Below are 17,951 nucleotides of genomic sequence, written 5' to 3'. Positions count from 1 at the left end.
AAATATTAGAAAACGGAAATTTTCAGAACAATGGTGAACTAATAGAGTTAGGTGACTTATTGAAGGAGATATCGAACTGCATTACCGTAATACAGTTTGGAGATTTCCAAGTTTTACTACTAATGGATGAAAAAATCGCTCTAAATCTGTTAATATTATCGGATAAGTATCAAGTATTGCCGTTAGTTGAGAAATGTTGTGAAAGTTTGTTTTATCCCTTAGAAATGTGTGCAAAACACTATCAATCACAGATGAAAAAAATCATGAATAATCATGTAACCATTTACTAAAATGGTTACATTAAAAATATCAAATGATTTATATAATATATTTTATATAATAAGTAAAATACCATTCACTAAATCAATGAGTAAACTATCTGGTTGAATGCTTGTTTTTTTATGAGATCATTTGCTTTATTTTTTTTATTCACTGCTTTGCAACTTTAATCCATTATAAAAGCATATAATAAATCTCAAAAGGAATAATTATGCATTTTCAAAAAATTTCATTTGTCAATAACCGTTTGAAGTTTAAAAACTTGAATATTTTAAGAATTTCTAAACAGAAAGTGTTTACTCCCATTGAATTTATGTCTTAAAAACTCTTGACAACAGCAGAAATATAAAATAAGTGAAAAAATACCCCACAGTGTTAATAAAAAATATTTATTGAAATCGTGCTTTTACTCACCTTTGGCCCTAATGGGTAAGGCCAAATAATGGGTTAGGACGACATTTGCTATAAAACTATTGAATATGCATGAAAATACTCGTAATGACATTGCATGTTTGTCCTAATTACATAGCTTTTTATTTGTTTTTTGTTTTAACTTATTGATTGATTTAAAAAAAATGTTTTAAAAGATATGTAAACAATTAAAAAAAAAGTAAAATTGTCAAAACAGATTCTACCGAAGGCAATTCATACGATAATTGGGCAACATGAAAAAAATCTTCAATTTTCTTTTGCAGTGGAATCGGTATTAGAAACTTCGAAAGAAGCCAGCTTGTCTCCTGTAAATTCACAGAAGAAGGAACTGGTTGCTGGAAGTTCGAAAGAAGCCAGCGTGCCTCCTGTAAATTCCCAGAAGACTGTAAATTCACAGAAGAAGGAACTGGTTGCTGGAAGTTCGAAAGAAGTTCTAAAGCAAAGTCAAGAGTTATGGTGAGACGTTTAAAAAATCGTGCAACAATTGAAATCTATTGCATCATTCTGACGCAATACTTAGAGAAATTTCAATTTAGAATGCTTTAAGATTGTGATCTATGAATTTTGGAAGTTTTGGTTAGTAAATAAATTTTATCTTTTAAAAAAATTATATCTTACTCTACCTCACAATGACATTTTATATAGTAAAAGTTACGTTACAATAAAATAATTGAAGGATATATTATAATTAGAATGTTTATAAATTGTGAAAAGATGGAATTATCCGCATAACCATAAAACGTCAGCCTAGTGTTTATTTTTCTGAAAATATTTTAATTTAACATATGAAGTTTTCTTCGTAGCTTTTTTCTCGCAAAACTTCACCTAAGAAACCTTTTAGCTACTAATCCTGACTGTCCAATTCAATGAATTCTAAAAAACTGCCTTTTTTCCAGCCAAATTTTTGAAACTGAGTTTGGAAAAATAATAAGCATCTGAACTAATTTCATTGCGCTTGAATCATATTTAATAATAGATCAGATATTAAATATGAATATAGGCTAACATTTTAAAAATATGTTCTTTAATCATTAAAAAGATTGTGAATGGAGAATAAAAAATGAGTTTAAATGAATATAAAAATGAGCTGGTTAAGATGAGTTTAATTATAAGGATATAGGGATTATCTTAAATGTTGAAATAATTAATAATATCACATTTCACACGTTATTATTAATTACTACATAATTTGCGCTTATTCCTTCATTGATAAAAACATTAATTTAGGAGAAAAAAATGTTAACTGGAGTATAAGAAAATGAATTTAAAAATATGATTTTTAGAAGCAAAAACAATTCGTAAAGACCAAAAAAAAAAAAAAAATAGCACTGGCGTGGTAAAATAATTAAAGCTTTGAATAGTTAATAAAAGTTTCCAGTTCAATGATCTCAACTCTGATTACTTTTACTTTAAATATACCTCTCTAACCTAAGCATTCATTTGGCCCTCATGATTTATGTTAATTCCTTAATTTTCTTTTGTATTTCTTGCAAACGTAGTATCTTTAATTTTTTTAATCACATTTTGGTCATTCACATATGTGTTTGCACAATATTTTGACTTCACTTTCCCAGATATAACACAGTTTCCACATTTCAAGAGTCACAGATACTTGTTTGAAGTCATACACAGTGAGTCACGAAACTGCGATCCACAAACTGCTTAATTTCGTCGCACAGTGACTCTTTCGAGACATGTTTACACTGAGTGGCCAAATTATTATGACCACTTAACTGTTTCATACAAAATCAGCTGTTGAATCACAGTGTACGGGCAAGATAGCTGCAAAAAAAGAATGCAAGGCAAGTGTGCCATCAATTGTACTGTGTTACGCGTGGAGATATGGGCAAAAAACGTGACTTGACTGAATTATAACGAGGGATGATTGTAAGCTCTCAAAGTGACGGGACCAGTGTCAGTAAAACGGCTGCTCTTGGGAAGTGTTCGTGCGCAGCAGTTATTACAGAGAGAGGACTACCAAGCTGACAACCGGGTCTTAACGTCAGGCTTGTGTGTCTCACAGATAACTGAATGATCGAGCTGAATGGAAACTTGCCAGAGTTATCCAGTCGAACAGAACAGCAACAATACGTGAAATGGCAGGGAATCTTAATGTAAGTGCCACTGAGAACGTCTCTTAGCGAACTGTGCACCGCACATTACACCGTGTAAGCTATGGGACCGATGACCTTTTCGAAAGCCTCAGCTGTCATCCTTGAGCAAGAGCAGGTGTCTCCAGTTTTCTAAGGAGCATACAGATCGGGCAATAGAGGACTGGAAAAAGGTTATGTGGTCTGATGAATCTTTCAACTACACCATGCAGATGGCAGGGTTCGAATATGGCGAAAACAGCACGAAAACATGGACCCCAACTGCATTGTCACAACACTTTAAGCTGGCAATTTTAGGGATTGAGGGATATTTTTTTTAAAATTGCATGGGTCCTTTGATTCCTGTGAGGAAACAACTAAATACTCAGGGGTATTTGAGTGTGATCACGGATCATGCACACCCTGTTATGTTAACCCCTTAACGATCAGTTAATTTTCAAGAAAACGGTCATAAAAGTGCCTATTTTTTGGCTTTTGTATTTGTCTTAGGTATTTGATTAGTACTGCAACTAGTTTAAAATAAACTAGCTATCTGCAATTAGCTCAAAAATATCCAGGTACTGCATAAGGTGTGTAAAATGAGAAATAAAATTTTTTACGGGCAAAAGAAATGAATTAGTTTTATTCTTATTGGCTCGTTACTACTGAACACTACAGCCCGTCAATATCACGGGAGCGAGAAATAGCGGGCGAAATCTCACCCCGTCATTTTCACGGGAGCGAGAAGGAAGGGGTTAATGGTGTATCTTGCTGGGGATGGATACTTTCAGCAAGACAATGCTCCTTGTATGGGGCCGGGACAGCCTGGTCGGTAGGGCGCTGGACCCATATCCAATTNACTTAGAGTCCCCCGCAATCAGGCTAACCTTAGGATGTTTTCGCGGTTTCCCTTACCATGTGACGCACATAGGGATCAGTTCCCTTCAAATAGTTCTCCACAAAGGCAAACTTGATCCAGGAGTTCCCTTGTCTTCTGGATTGGATATAAAATTGTAAGGCTACGGAGCTGAACATTACTTGTCGTAAGCCCAAAATTGGTCGGCTGTTCAACGACGGTTATAAAATAAAAATAAAATGCTCCTTGTATTGTCATCAGATGGCTTGAATAGCATGGCGGTGATTTAATTGGCTGGCACAATCACCAGATCTCAATCCAATTGAGAATTTGTCGGAGGAGATCAAGCGGATCATCATCTGACAGCTGAAACCAGTGCCGTCCAATCTGGCGGAACTGAAAAGTAAAGTTCATCGGATATGGGGTCAAATTCTTCCGACCACCTACGAACATCTCATAGAATCTATGCCAAGAAAAATTCGAGCAGTATTACTGGGTTACTGCATAATTGAATATACTATATTCTTTATGGGATACTTTAGTTTTCTAAAATTGATTTAAAACTAGTTAATTTAAAAATGTGTTAATTCAATGCTGTAAAAATTAATATTATCTTACGTTAACTATGTTTTGTTCGCGCATTAAAATAAATTCGTGTTCTTCCTCCTTATCAAATATAAATCTTTCTGATATTATACGTTTTATTTATCAATTTATAGTTCATTTAATTATTTTCTTCTTGTTATAGAAGAAAATTTGATTGCATTACAATATACAATAAAACTACATGCATATTATCACTATTATTAGTAGAAAGTGCTTCAATTAATGACAGCAAAACCGACAATTGGTAAAATTACTTTGGGTCTTTAAGGGTTTTGTTCAAATTTGCAAGTCTTACAAAGTAAGCAATCGAAAAATATTTAATTAAAATTTTAACAAAAGATTTTAAATACTTTACATAATGTGCTCTTAGAGCAATTATTTTATAATTTAAATATTTGTAAATTTTATTTGCATAAAAGTGAGTAAGGGGAAAAAACTGAATAGTGATATTTTAATTAAATTTGGTTGGTTGGTTGGTTCTAATGTCACTTGCAACACGGGCAAGCCTGTTTGGTGAAACTGAGCAAATTTAAGGCAGAGTGTGCGATACTTGTCTTTCAGTGGCGCCATCTATGGCCAAGAATTTGACTTCTGCCACCCCATACGTCACACCTGCATATAAGGCGGACCCATTCAGACATCCATTCAGTCATCCACGCGTAATTTTGACCTGCATCAGAGATAGATCGATCTCCAATCCAGTACCCCCAGAAGTTTTGATTTGTTATGGGAACATGGAGGACTTTGCGACTAGACAGAATTTTAACGTGCATCATTCACCAACTACACGAGGAGTCCTCGGCCGGCGGGGCTCGAGCCCACGAACTCACTGACGTGGGCCCAGCCCCCTACCGACCAGGCTATCCCGGCACTTAATTAAATTTAACAACAATAACAAACAATGTAATAATTGAGAAAAAACTTGAAGGAAAAAAGAATATAAAGAGTTATTTGAGGAAATGAAACATTTTGCCTTGCAAACAAAGACATAAGTAAATCAAAGTCTATTTTTTTTTAAAAGAAAATCTTTTAAAATTAAATATTTAAAATATATTGAGTAACAAAGTATTGAAAAAATTAATTATTTTTCTTCTGAGGACAATTCTTCAAATTATCAATTTATATTCAAATACTTTCTTAACTTGATTCGTATATAATTGTTGAATCAATTGTTGCATGCATGAATGAATGTTACATTATAAAAAAAGTTATCCACAAAAAAAAGCCACATTGAAAATATAAATTGAAAAAGTCAATTAAAGGGTGTTGAAGTTTTGTCTTTGGAGAGTGGGCAATGCTTTAAAAATGCTTCGGTATTTATGATTATTAGTACTTATGATACTAAGTATTTATGAATCATTCTCAAATAAAACAAATATGACTTTCTTTGTCTTTTATTTTCAGCTCGACGATACTTGAGTCAGAAGGAAGAAAGATGAATACATGATGAAAAAAAATTATATATCTCATTTGCTTTTAAGTATACTTGAGTTTGCTTTTAACTGCATTATGTTAGTCCCGTAATTACTCTAATAAAGATGTAACCAAAATACAAGTTCAAATTTAACTAAAATTCTATATTTTGTTCCTCCCTATGTTCTATCTTAAGCTTTTGTGCGAGTTTTTTATCAACTGGCTGAAACCTTTCAAAATTAAAAGAGATAAAAACGAAACTTAACGAGTCATTTTGTAGATACACTCTGCATTTTTAACTTAGGTAAATCTGCCATGAGACCTGCAGATCTGAAGGGTTTTTCAACTAATATATCCAGAGTGTTTTGCAATAACCATCTTAAATATATATGTGTTAGACTCCTTGTTGAAGTTTAAGTTTAAAAATAAAAGTAAAACGTTATTGAAATCTGATCAATCACTATATAGGAAGGTGGGATCAAAATCATCAAGTCCAGAGTGAACCTGGAAGTAAGGGTCAGCCACCTTTCTGTAGTAATAAAACGATTTAGTTTTCTTCTCATCATCTTCTTTCGTTACTTTAATTTAAAAATAGTTTTTCTCGTTTATATTTCAGTTAGCAATCTCGACTAAGTACATATTTAGACAACATTCTTGATATAAATGCAAAAAAACTATTTTTTAACTATTATATATTTTGCGCCAATCAAAATTTTTTAAAAGGTTCAATATAAATATTAATGTATGGATTGTTGTATATAATAATAATTTATAATAAATAATTTTCTGTAATTTAGTTCAGCATATTAACGGGGTAGTTACTTTTAGTGACAGTTAAAATATTTTTAGGACTGAAATTGTTCAAGAAATAAATTAATGTAGCTATTTCGATTAATTTAATTTGAATTTTAACATAATTTTTTGTTAATAAGTATGTTTCCCCGGCAATTGAAGGCTAGTTAAAAAAGTTAGCCGAACTATTTTTACTTCTTTCCATTTATAGAATTTTGGCAGAAATTCAAGGGTATATTAATTCAAGGGTAATATATAACAATGCATTACATTACATGCATTGGTTATTACAATGTTTGCAATTGGTTTTTATTAAGTTTAGTTTTTACACTACAAATATTTTGTTCATATATATTTAAAATTAGAAAATTATTTTTCATGAAATTTATGAACAGATGAAGAAACATACAACGGGACATCTCAAATTGTGCACACTTGTTCTGCTTTGATAAGCTTTAGTAGACTACACCTGTTTGTATTAAAAAAAATTAGCATATTTTATTTTAATTTATTTAAACGTATTTCATTAAAACTTAAATTTTTAACATATTGGAGCAGAAATTAAAGAAGCTAAAACACATTTTATTACACACATATCATACACATTTTTTTTAAAATTTGGTGAAAATAGTGGTAAGTATGTTTGTCTAAGATAGGTACTCTGACCGCCACGAGGTCTGCAGCAGTATAGTGCTATGAAGAAGAGGGCATTTTAGGGAGGGTAGCTTTGATCAATAGGTCTCCTTTTCTCCTGCCAAAACCAGTCCTAAAGATGGAACCTTGCACCCCTACTTGAAATAATCACACCTCGTTACCATGGTCACCGCCACAGCTCCAGACGAATGTCTGGCAGAGTACCTATCTTAGACAAGCAGTACGCAAACCTCGGCCTTGGAAAGGATTAAGAAAAACAAAAGTTTACAAATGTTTTCACTTCTTTTCTTTTTCAGAGATTGCTCTAAATTATAAGCCTATTACATACATACGAAAAGGAAGATTTTTAAACTTCAGGTAAACAATAAAAATTAACATGTATTTACACCCAGATAAAAATGTTTTACCTCAAAATGCATAGTTCGCAAAGAAATAAACGAATTATCCTAAATGATTTTTGATTTAAGGCCGTTGGGACCATTGTCAACCTCAATCTACTTCTTAATGTCATTCTATGGGAGAAATTCCTTCGATTTTTTTTTAATAATTTTCAACCGAGCAGCTTAATGTTTTATATTACTGAATAGATCTCATTTAAACTGACGAACCTTATTCAATGATTTGTTTTCAAATTTTGTTAATAATTTTTAAAAAAACTTGGAATACGTTTTTAGAGTAATTTTTATTAGGTCTTTATGAAGTTAATTTTTAAGTTACACACACGAACTACGTACGAACTTTTTTTCTATCTTCAACAATTTGGAAATATATAAAAGAAAGTATTGTTAAAAGGTGTTTCTTCTGGAGGTATAAAAAATAAATTCTGCTCTGATATTGTTCTTCTATCCTCGTTTTGTCCATGGGTGGAAATCACTGCACAGTGAATAGGGGAGCACCAACCATGTTTTATGGTTACTGTAAAAGAATGATTAATTTTGCATTGTTAGGTTTTGATAATCAAAAGAGTGGTCACACGTAGGAATTCATCTATCATCATTTACTGAAAGGGCAAAATAAGATCTTAATTCCTTACACAGATTAGGAAAATCTTTTTTAAGATCTGAGTAATGTATAAGTAATGGATAAGATTAAATAAATTGAATATTAAAGTCATTATTAACTATTAGGAAAAAGTTACTTTACATTGAGAAATTACTTCTAAAATTTCTTATAATTAGAATCAACAGTTTTATTTGGGGGAAAAAAATAAATTAAATATTTTTTCTTCCCAGTAACTTTTTATTGTGCACTTTCAATTTTTCGGAATTTAATGTCCTGACCTTTTTTAAAGTCTTACGATCCATTTATAGTGTTTATTTATTTTTGGAATAGTTTTTCTTATAAAAAATTATACTTGGCTAAATTTTTTTGTTAATTACAAGGTTCTTTTAGGTTTGCATTTATTTTCTTAAAAATTATTTGTTAAAAAGTTATTTTTTGTTAAAAGTTTATTTCTTAAAAAAATATAAAATCCAATAAATTAATCTTAATTTAAATAGTTATCTGTTTTAAATAGATTTATCAAAATGGCATCACCAACTTTGGCGTGACATCAATCTTTTTGGAAGAACTGTCAATCTTGTCAATAACTGAACCACACAAATGAAAAAGACATTTTTAAAAAGCATCCTGTCTTCTTAATTAATGATTTAAATAAATTTTTGTCGGTAAGTATTAAGTTCAATATGGATTTTGGAATAGTTATTGATTTATTTATGTCTCATTTCTCTCTTCACTAGTAACGAAATACAAAATCTAACAAACCGAAATACAAAACCTTCAAAACCTTGGCGAAAAAAATGCTTATTCAGATAAAAAAAAATATTGCAGTTACTTTTTTACTATAATATTATATTAACTTTTCTCGCCTCAGACACTTTTTATTGGGCACTTTCTACTTCTCGAAAATTAATGTCAAACACTTTTTAAAGTCAAACAGCTCTTTTTAAATAGTGTTGATTTTATTTTTAAAATAATTTTTCTTAATAATATTTTGCTAAATGTTCTTTTAACTTTGACCACAACGTCCTCACCATTCTCTTATCACTTCGGCAACGTAAGTATACTGTTCAGAGCATCGAAAAAATTCGCCTCAACCTTTCAATATGGAGAGTATCATTCTGATTTAGAACGCAATTTTTCAATGATATTCATAGTTGTACAGTATAAGTTATTGGTATAACAGAATAAGTTATTGGTATCATGCAGTACGCTTGCAAAAAATAATAAATCACATGTTTGAAACGAAAATATAATATTTTTCTTTATCGTGGAGTTGTTTACTGTACAAAATAATTGATTATACGATGTTGATATTCATTTAAATTGGTTTAGTTATTTTAGAATCAGCCAGGAACTTTAAACTTTAGAGAAAAAAGTATTAATATTGCACTTAGAAAAACTTGTTCATTTTTGGGTTAGGCACTACATTTTTATAACCGACCTCATCTGCAAAAGTTGGTAAGGCTCACGTGACAAATTTATAAATCATAAATACATGAGGATATTAACACTTGAATTGTAAAAATCGAAACCACTTTTCTAAGAAAAGGCAAGAAACGTGCAGTTGAAAAAAATGAAAAATTGCAAAGGGGGACTAACTAAAGAGCAATGAAGTAAAATTTGTTGGCAAGGTCCCCCTTTTTTATAACACTCAATGTTTGCTCGCATTAGTATGCTCGCATGCAAAAAGTATTTTTCATAAATTTAAATGCACACATTTTTATCCAAAATGCATTTTCTGTCTAAGCCTCCATAGTTGAAAGTGGACTATTGCACCTAAGAATAATTCTCAATATTTTCTCTTTTTTAATAATTACTCAGTCGACGGAGCATGTAGGTTCCTTGATATTAACGACTTCAATCAATATCTCTTGAAGAGCAGAAGCCTTTGTATGGGTTACGATAATCGAAAAATCCGTTCCTTTAGTACTTGTCAGAACGCTGTAGTATCTCTTTTAAAATCCCCCACTGCGCAGTTTAATATCCCAAACGTTGTGATATATTTATTATTTCCCCCCAATATGTAGTTATGCTCTTTATGTCAGGCTAATAAATTGATATATGTGGAGACTTGTCTCGTCCAGAAGATGTTGCTTCTATCTGATGTCGTTCTAATGCAAAAGGTATAAAACGGTCTCGAACACGTGTTTTATATTTTATAACCGTCGTTAAACAGCCGATCCAATTTTGGGCTTACGACTACAGATGTTAAACTCCGTAGCCTTGTAATTTTTAAACCAATCCAGAAAACAAGAAAACTCCTGGATCATTATTCCCAGAGGTATGATTTGTTACAGGAAAATGGAGGAGTTTGTGACCCGACAGATTTTTACACGAATCAGGCACCGTTTACTGAACAGAGAGTCTTCAGCCAGCGGTGATCGAACCCACGACCTCTTGGACATGGGCCCACTGCCCTAAAAACCAGGCTATGGCCATTCTACACGTGTTATAACTTTTGGTCGGCCTGAAGCCTGTCATTCATAGTCCGTTTTATCCTTTTCAGTAATGAGAAAGACAGGGAATATTAAAGTGCCCCATTATGAAATTGGATTTTAAAATGGCTAGGTGCATTTAAATTTGCTAATGTATAGCATGAACGTAAACATCTTGTTTAGATTAGAAGTTTTTCTACCCTAAATGCATTTTAATTTATGTCTTTGAAATAAAGTGAACGCTTATAGACGAAACGACTTTACTGATCATTTTTACTTTGGCTGTGAACGCCGTTAAATAGGCATGGCACACATGGCATCTTCCGTGACAACAGTTGCCATTTTTCTCAGTACTGTCAAGTTAAAGAGGATAAGTATAGACACACACTGAAGTGTTATAAGTGACCATATATGGCAACGTTACTTTTAAAAAGTAACGTGTAAAAGTACAAGTAATTTTAAAAAAAGTAACGAGTGAAAAGTAAAAAGTTCTTTTTCTAAAAAGTAACGAGTAAAAAGTACAAGTAAAAGTACAAGTACTGAACAAAAAAAGTAACGATTTAAAAGTACATTTCTAGGAAACCGAAAATTCAAAGTAACCTAAAATTTTATTGAATAATATTCTTATGTTCTTTAATGTTTTTGCAAAATTGTTGTTATTTATTTAATTATTTTTAATTTTGAAAGTTATGGATATTAATTTATTTTTAAATTCGGAAGAATATTATAATATAATTTTATAATATAATCGTATAATATAATTTTAAAATCAAATATAATTTTAATATCAAACTTTTTATGGATTTGCACGAAAAAGAAATTTTATCTATTGATTTTAATTTTTAGTTTATTATTTTTATTTATTTAAATTACCATTGATTTAAAATTGTTTTACTCTTTAGAAACGCGTTTTAAAAGCACAAACATAAACAAAGCAAACACGGGGTTTCAGATAGCTTTGTGATCTTTGAGCTAGTAAAAAATAATTGAATGTGCAGTATAAGTTGAAACAGAAGGTATTTAAACACGAAGTTAGCTGTGAATGCATATATATTGCACATTAATTTTATAAATTAAAAAAACATAATAATTTTTGTTAATTAATTTTTTTTTTAGAAAGCTTACCGAGTTTTAGAAAAAAGTAACGATTTCATTCGACATTTCCGTTACAAATACTTGTACTTTTTCCCCAAAAAAGTAACGAAAGTACAAGTAAAAGTACTAAATTTAAAAAGTAACGAAGTACAAGTAAAAGTATGTACTTTTTACTTGTACCGGCGGTACAAGTAACGAAAGTAAAAGTACTGTCATATATGTAAGTGACCTATAATAAGATGGTCAGATAGAGAAGTGTTTAAAGGACTTAATAGATGGAGAAATATAGCATCGGATAGATCTAGATAGGGGAAACTGACTAAGACGGCCAGTTGGCCGGTAACCGGCTGTACTGCCTGTAAAGAAGAAGAATATTCTAATCAGTTGTATATTTTTCTATTCTTATCAATTATATTCGAGTTCTTACACCATCGTTTTAGTTAACATCAGACATTATTCATTTTCAATCAACTTGTGTTAATCCGAATGTTACTGAATATTCCATTTAATATCAGACATTATTCATTTTCAATCAACTTGTGTTAAGCCGAATGATACTGAATATTCCATTTAATATCAGACATCATTCATTTTCAATAAATTTATGTTAATCCGAATGTTACTGAATATTACTGTTCACCAAAACAATCAACAAAATTTTATTTGTAATTGTATGAAGAAAAAAAAGTTTTAGTTCAATATATTAGTTTGAAATACTCCATCAGATGAAGTTACTTTGACCAATTTTAAACTGATAATGAAAAATCCATTTTCTTCGATATTTTTATGAGAGAAAACAAAATGTTGTTAAGTTGTTAAGTTTAATGTGTTAATGTTGTTAAGTTTAATGTGGGATTAACTGCTTTAGCAAAGTTCCAGATCAAGAGACAAAAATAATTAACAATGCCTAAAAAAACGTTTGAACTTGTTTAACATCTTTAGGGATTGGGAAGTTAACAATTCTTTTACATTTTCAGGTGGTGGAAAAAAATCCCTGTTATGAAGGTTAAAACCTAAATATAGGCCTAAATGTAGGCCCAAAGATAGGCTAAGACTTTTAACCAGTCAAATACTTTTTCCATTAATTGTACATCTCATCTATGGGATCTGCAACCACAATAATATCATCCCCTCAGAAATAATAAATACAATTCTTATTTTCCCGTCATTTAAACATTTTGAAATTAAATAATAAGAAGTACTGTTGCGGCATCCGATCCCAAAAAAACGTAACGGCTAAAAGTTAGCAATTTGCAAAAAAAAAAAAGAAAAAAAGAAAAATGCACATTTATCTTTATTTATTTTTATTTTCAACTGACGGAATGCACTTTTTAAGTCTATAATCGAGTTAAGAGATTTGCAAAAATACTACGAAATTTATTTTTATCGTTAAATTTTAGGAGACAAATCTCGAAATTTTTATCTGATTTTTTTGTACTATAATTGATTACCATACAAATTTCTTGGAAATTCAGATCATTAATGTAAGTCTTTTTATGCCAGAATTACAAGAAAACACTAATTAAATGAAAAAAGTTCAACCATGTCATTTATCTGATAAATTTTAAAGTTTTTTTAGCAAAGTTTTGGGAATAGTATGGTAAGGAATAGGGTAAAGTGTAGAATGGGATATTGATGCGATAGATTAAATTCAAGTGTTGCTGCGACATAGATTCCAGTGTAACAACAGATTTTAAAAAAACTCTGAGTTATTATAGTTACTCATTGAAATTTTAAGTATTTTGTTTTCGAATCTTTTTAATTAGATGGTCCAAACCAAAATCATAAGTTTTAAGTTCTTTTTTTTTTTCTCGAAATTCTTGAATTTGTTCTAGATTTAATTTGCAAAATTGGTTAGGTTTAATTATTCCACTCAACGCCGTATTAAAAACCTTTTCCAAGTTTAGTGCCTTTTTTTAATCAGTATTATTCTCAATTAGAGTTGCAAAAGGATCCCACTCGGAAATTGATTTTCTGTCAAATTGAGATTGCAGTTCAAAATCTTTTGATTACGCACAGTCCAAAAAATGATATTTTCCGAGATAAGAAACTTCAAACAGTAAATAGTAACTATCAATTCTCAAATTCCGTCACGTCATTAGCATTTACCACGGAAATTGAAAAATAATAAACAATGAACTTTTAAAATGTAAATAAACATTGAAAGCAGGATTATGTAACGGAAAAAGCAAGTAGTACGACAGAATTTATAGCTTTAAATATAGCTAGCAATACTTCTTTGCTTCAGTGCTTCAAGTACTCGCTTCAGTGCTAAGTACTTCAAGCACCTTTCACCACAGCCTATATCTTTTATGTTTGAGGATGCGTATCTCAGAAACCTTGGATTTTGTGTTGAGAACTTTTGCTGAGAATGTTTTAAATAAAATCATGTTAAATTTTCAGCCAATTTGACATACAATTAATTTCCACAAAAATTGTGCAAAGTCATTCGGTAATTTGTGTCATTAATTATATTTACGTATTCAGGCATAATGTAATTTCGTTTGCTTGTATTTTGAGAGAATAATGCTAACAACTTTTTATATTTTAAGTTATAAACATTTGAATCTTTTTTTTTTTGAGAATGAGGTTCAATTATAGTTTTGTAAGATGTAAAAGCAACAATATGTGTTTTTTTAATTAGTTCATTGTCAATAGTATTGTGTGGCATACCCTATAATTCTAAAATGCTTTATTTATGCAGGATGGTTACTAAATACTGGTAACCTAAAAAAAATTAAAAAAAAAGAATTGGTGAAACAATTTTTCTTTCCCTATTCCTGTGTTTGGCGCTGTCTGTAATTTGCAGGCAATTTTTGCTCAAAGCTAAACATTTAGAATAAATTTAAAGTTGGAATTGAAAAGGTTGATGGCTAAAAATTTTTTTGATCTCGGATTTTCTGTAGGTGGAATCTTTAAGTAGTTGAAATTTCTTTGATTTAATAGAACATTTATATAAAGAACTATAAATCAAGTATTGGATATTAATAGCTGTAAAGATCGACCCGGGTCTGGTCGTCCACTTTCAGTTCGTGCAAAAGAGCGTACTAAAAGAATTTATGAAAAAATACGAAGAAATCCACAGTTCTTTGCAAATAAAATGGCTGCAGAAGAGTACGCTAGTCGAAGAACTATGCACGTTATACTAAATGAAGATCTGGTTTTTTGGCCTTATCGCAAAAGAAAAGTTCAAGGTTTGACAACTGCGCAAAAATTAAAAAAGGTTGCAAAGATGTAAGAAATTGCTGAACCGGCTCGGTAACAAAAGTGCTGATAGAATAATCTTTTCTGATGAGAAAATATTTTGCACAGAACAAAGTTCGATGATATACCTGGAAGTGTAAAATCTGTGCAATACTTTCACAACAAGAATTCTGTAATAGTTTGGGCTGTATTGTTAAATAACAGGAAATTTCCTCTGAAATTCTTTGATAAAGGGGTAAAAATCAATGATGAATAATACAAAAAGGAAGTATCGGCTAAACACTTATTGCCATATCTGACAGATTGTATCCCAAAAGAGATTAGATATTTCAGCAACATTCTGCGCCGTCACATCGGGCCAAAACAACACAAGTTTGGCTCCATGTTAATTGTCTGAAATTTATTAAGCAAGAAGATTGGCCCCTTTCTTCACCAGTTCTAAATCCTTTAGACAATTGGGTTTTGGGTATACTCGATCCATCATCGGATAATGGCATGAGAGATTATCTTTAGTAATCGGTAGAAATGGTGGCCGATTCGAAAATTTTTTTTAAGGTAAACTTCTGTTTATAGTGCTCATCATATTTATCATTTCCTATTTAATATCTGTACAACAAAATGATTCGATATTTGTAATAGTATTTTGCAGCCATATACCGCCAGTATCGTAACATATATTTAACTTCTCATTTGTCCAAGAAATATTGTTATGTTGTTTGCTGTTTTTTCATATTTTTTATTTTATTTCACATGAAAAAACGAAGAGTATTCTGATAAATAAGGCTTTTTTATCTTATCTGTTTTGTTTCATTGATTAGAGACTGATATGCGTTGCGATTTAGACATTGTGTGATAGTGCCTTATGTTAAAATTGAAAAAGTCAGAAAGCTACTCCCCCTTCCTTGAACATTCGATTGTTTTGAAATTTTGTAACGAATTAAAGCATGTCGACAACAGAAAAACACGAATTCATATACGTTTGGAATATTAAGCATTTTCATAGGCTTGCTTCAATCTTCATGCTTCCTGGAATCAGCAGCCCTTCATTCAAAATTGATTTTTTAAAAGGAACTGAGTGGAATCTAAAGTTAAAAAAAAGGTCTGTAAAATTATTTTGTCAAATTAATCGAGAGAGCTGCAATCAAATTCCTGAACGCATTTCAGTTGATTACCAATATGAGCTAACAACTTCTGCTGGTGTTATTTTAAAAACGTCTGCTTTATTAAGTGATACATTTAGAGGTTCTTCGAATGAATACGAAATAATAAAACTGATTGACAGCAGCACGCATGAAGATGTCAGCCTGCGATGCCGTATGTTAATACCTTGCACAATTCCGTTTATAAAATCTCGTGCAACTTCTGTTGTTGGTTGGGAAGCTGAAACAGACATTGTGGCAGCTAGTTACCCTTTTGACTGGTCCTTAACCTTTCTCGGCTATAATAAGTGGACAGCTGATGAAAGAGTAACTGTGGAAAACATACCAATCGATGTAAAATTTAAATATGTTCAGAGCGAGCTTAAGATCAAACTATTTCCCAAAATCGTTGATGATAAATTTCACACTGTGTGGTGTACAATGAATTTAAAAGACGAAGAATCAGAAATAGGGGTTTGTGAGAGCCAAAAATTTAAATTTAATAACAAAACTAGAGTATACAAGTTTCCCCGTTTTGTTAATAAATTGATCCTGAGAGAAGCAAATTGCTTTATTCGTCAAAGACTTAATATGAAAGTATTGTTTGAATATTCATATAACGCTTCAATCACAGAGGTAAAGAGCTTTAATAACAATTCCTCAACTGCATTAACTCAAAATAAGGATGAGACCAACAGTATATTGTATCTACAGCAGCAACTCAGGAACATGTTGAATGAAAAAACCTACGCCGACGTGAAACTGCGTGCTGATGAAGAGGTTTTCTTTGCTCACAAATGCTTACTGGCTACTCGATCGCCAGTGTTCAGGGCTATGTTTGATCAAGAGATGTTCGGGAGCAAAACTAACGTCATTGATATACGTGATGTGGAAGCAAAAACCCTTAAATATTTTTTGGAGTACCTCTATACTGGAACAGTGAATGGTATGGATGACAAAATGGCCTTGAATCTACTGCTAGTTGCTGATAAATATCAGGTATCATCCTTGGTAGAGAAGTGTTACACATTCCTAAAGTCAGTTTTGAATTTCGACAATGCACTGAGCATACTACTGGTGGCAGATTTTTTAAATTATGAACAAATGAAAGCGTTTATAATAGAATATATTGTAGAAAACTCATCGGAAGTTTTGTCCTTACCGAACTGGCCACAATGGATGAAAATGAATTCTGTAATTGCGTCTGAAGTATTACTTAAGCTTTCCTGCAAGTTTGATTCTAATTTTAAAAAGAAATACGGTAAGTTAGAAATCTTTTAGTAAATTTAATAGTAAAAGCAATTAAGAATCATTAATTACACTAAATATTTTTAATACATTAAGTATTCGAAGATAAAAAATAGAAAGAATTGATAATTTTGCAAATAAAAACATGAATACATAAAAAATATTTAAATTACATATTATTTTTTAACCTCATTTATATTCATTTTTAGGATTGGTCCCTGTAACGTAACGGGAATAATCATGAGCTAATGCTCCTCGTTCCCCCTGTCACAATATTATGAGGTAATATATTCAATAAATAATTAACATATTCACTCTCGTAAATATTAGCTAATTTAAACTTAGATTCGAAATTTTTGAATACAAAAATATCTCCTCTTTTTGGGGGTCAAACAGCTGAGACAATTTCATTAAAAAAAGTGCTTACATAAGATGAAGCTACACTTTAACATTTTTCCTTATCATTACTTTAAAAACTTAATTGAAAAAGATTTGCTGCTCAGTATGGGTTCATTCTATAAATAAAGATCATATTTCTATTTAATAACGATAATATATAAGCGAAGGGCTTATATGAAAGAGATTAATGAAAGTTCTCATCTATTAGAAGAGCTAGTTTACAATTGAATGTAATTCCTTCTAGGTTTTTAATTTTAAGATCCCTTTAATTTTATATATACGGCATGAGTGGTCGTCTTTGAAAATG

At 31.0% G+C, this 17,951-nt stretch overlaps 1 protein-coding gene across 8 annotated transcripts in view; it reads left to right on the top strand.

Moving 5' to 3' along the window:
• Positions 1-17,951, top strand: part of LOC107441320 (uncharacterized) — a 41,574-nt gene that overhangs the window by 12,479 nt on the left and 11,144 nt on the right. For 2 of the 8 annotated variants that reach the window (XR_006226793.2, XR_011636109.1), the window contains exons 2-3: positions 975-1,287; positions 5,668-5,827. Coding sequence is in view for 4 of the 8 variants with exons in the window: in XM_043055222.2 (XP_042911156.1) it covers positions 975-1,167; positions 5,668-5,710 (236 nt within the window). In the remaining 4 variants the exon portion in view is untranslated. Of the gene's footprint in view, positions 1-974; positions 1,288-5,667; positions 5,828-15,499; positions 17,259-17,951 lie in introns of those variants that run through there. The other 6 variants (XM_043055222.2, XM_043055223.2, XM_071177311.1 and 3 more) reach the window with 4 other exon arrangements.

The sequence above is a fragment of the Parasteatoda tepidariorum genome, chromosome 2 (assembly GCF_043381705.1).
Source record: "Parasteatoda tepidariorum isolate YZ-2023 chromosome 2, CAS_Ptep_4.0, whole genome shotgun sequence".
Lineage (NCBI taxonomy): Eukaryota > Metazoa > Arthropoda > Arachnida > Araneae > Theridiidae > Parasteatoda > Parasteatoda tepidariorum.
The sequence above is the reverse complement of the archived record's forward strand: the minus strand, read 5'-3'. Positions and strand labels throughout refer to the sequence as shown.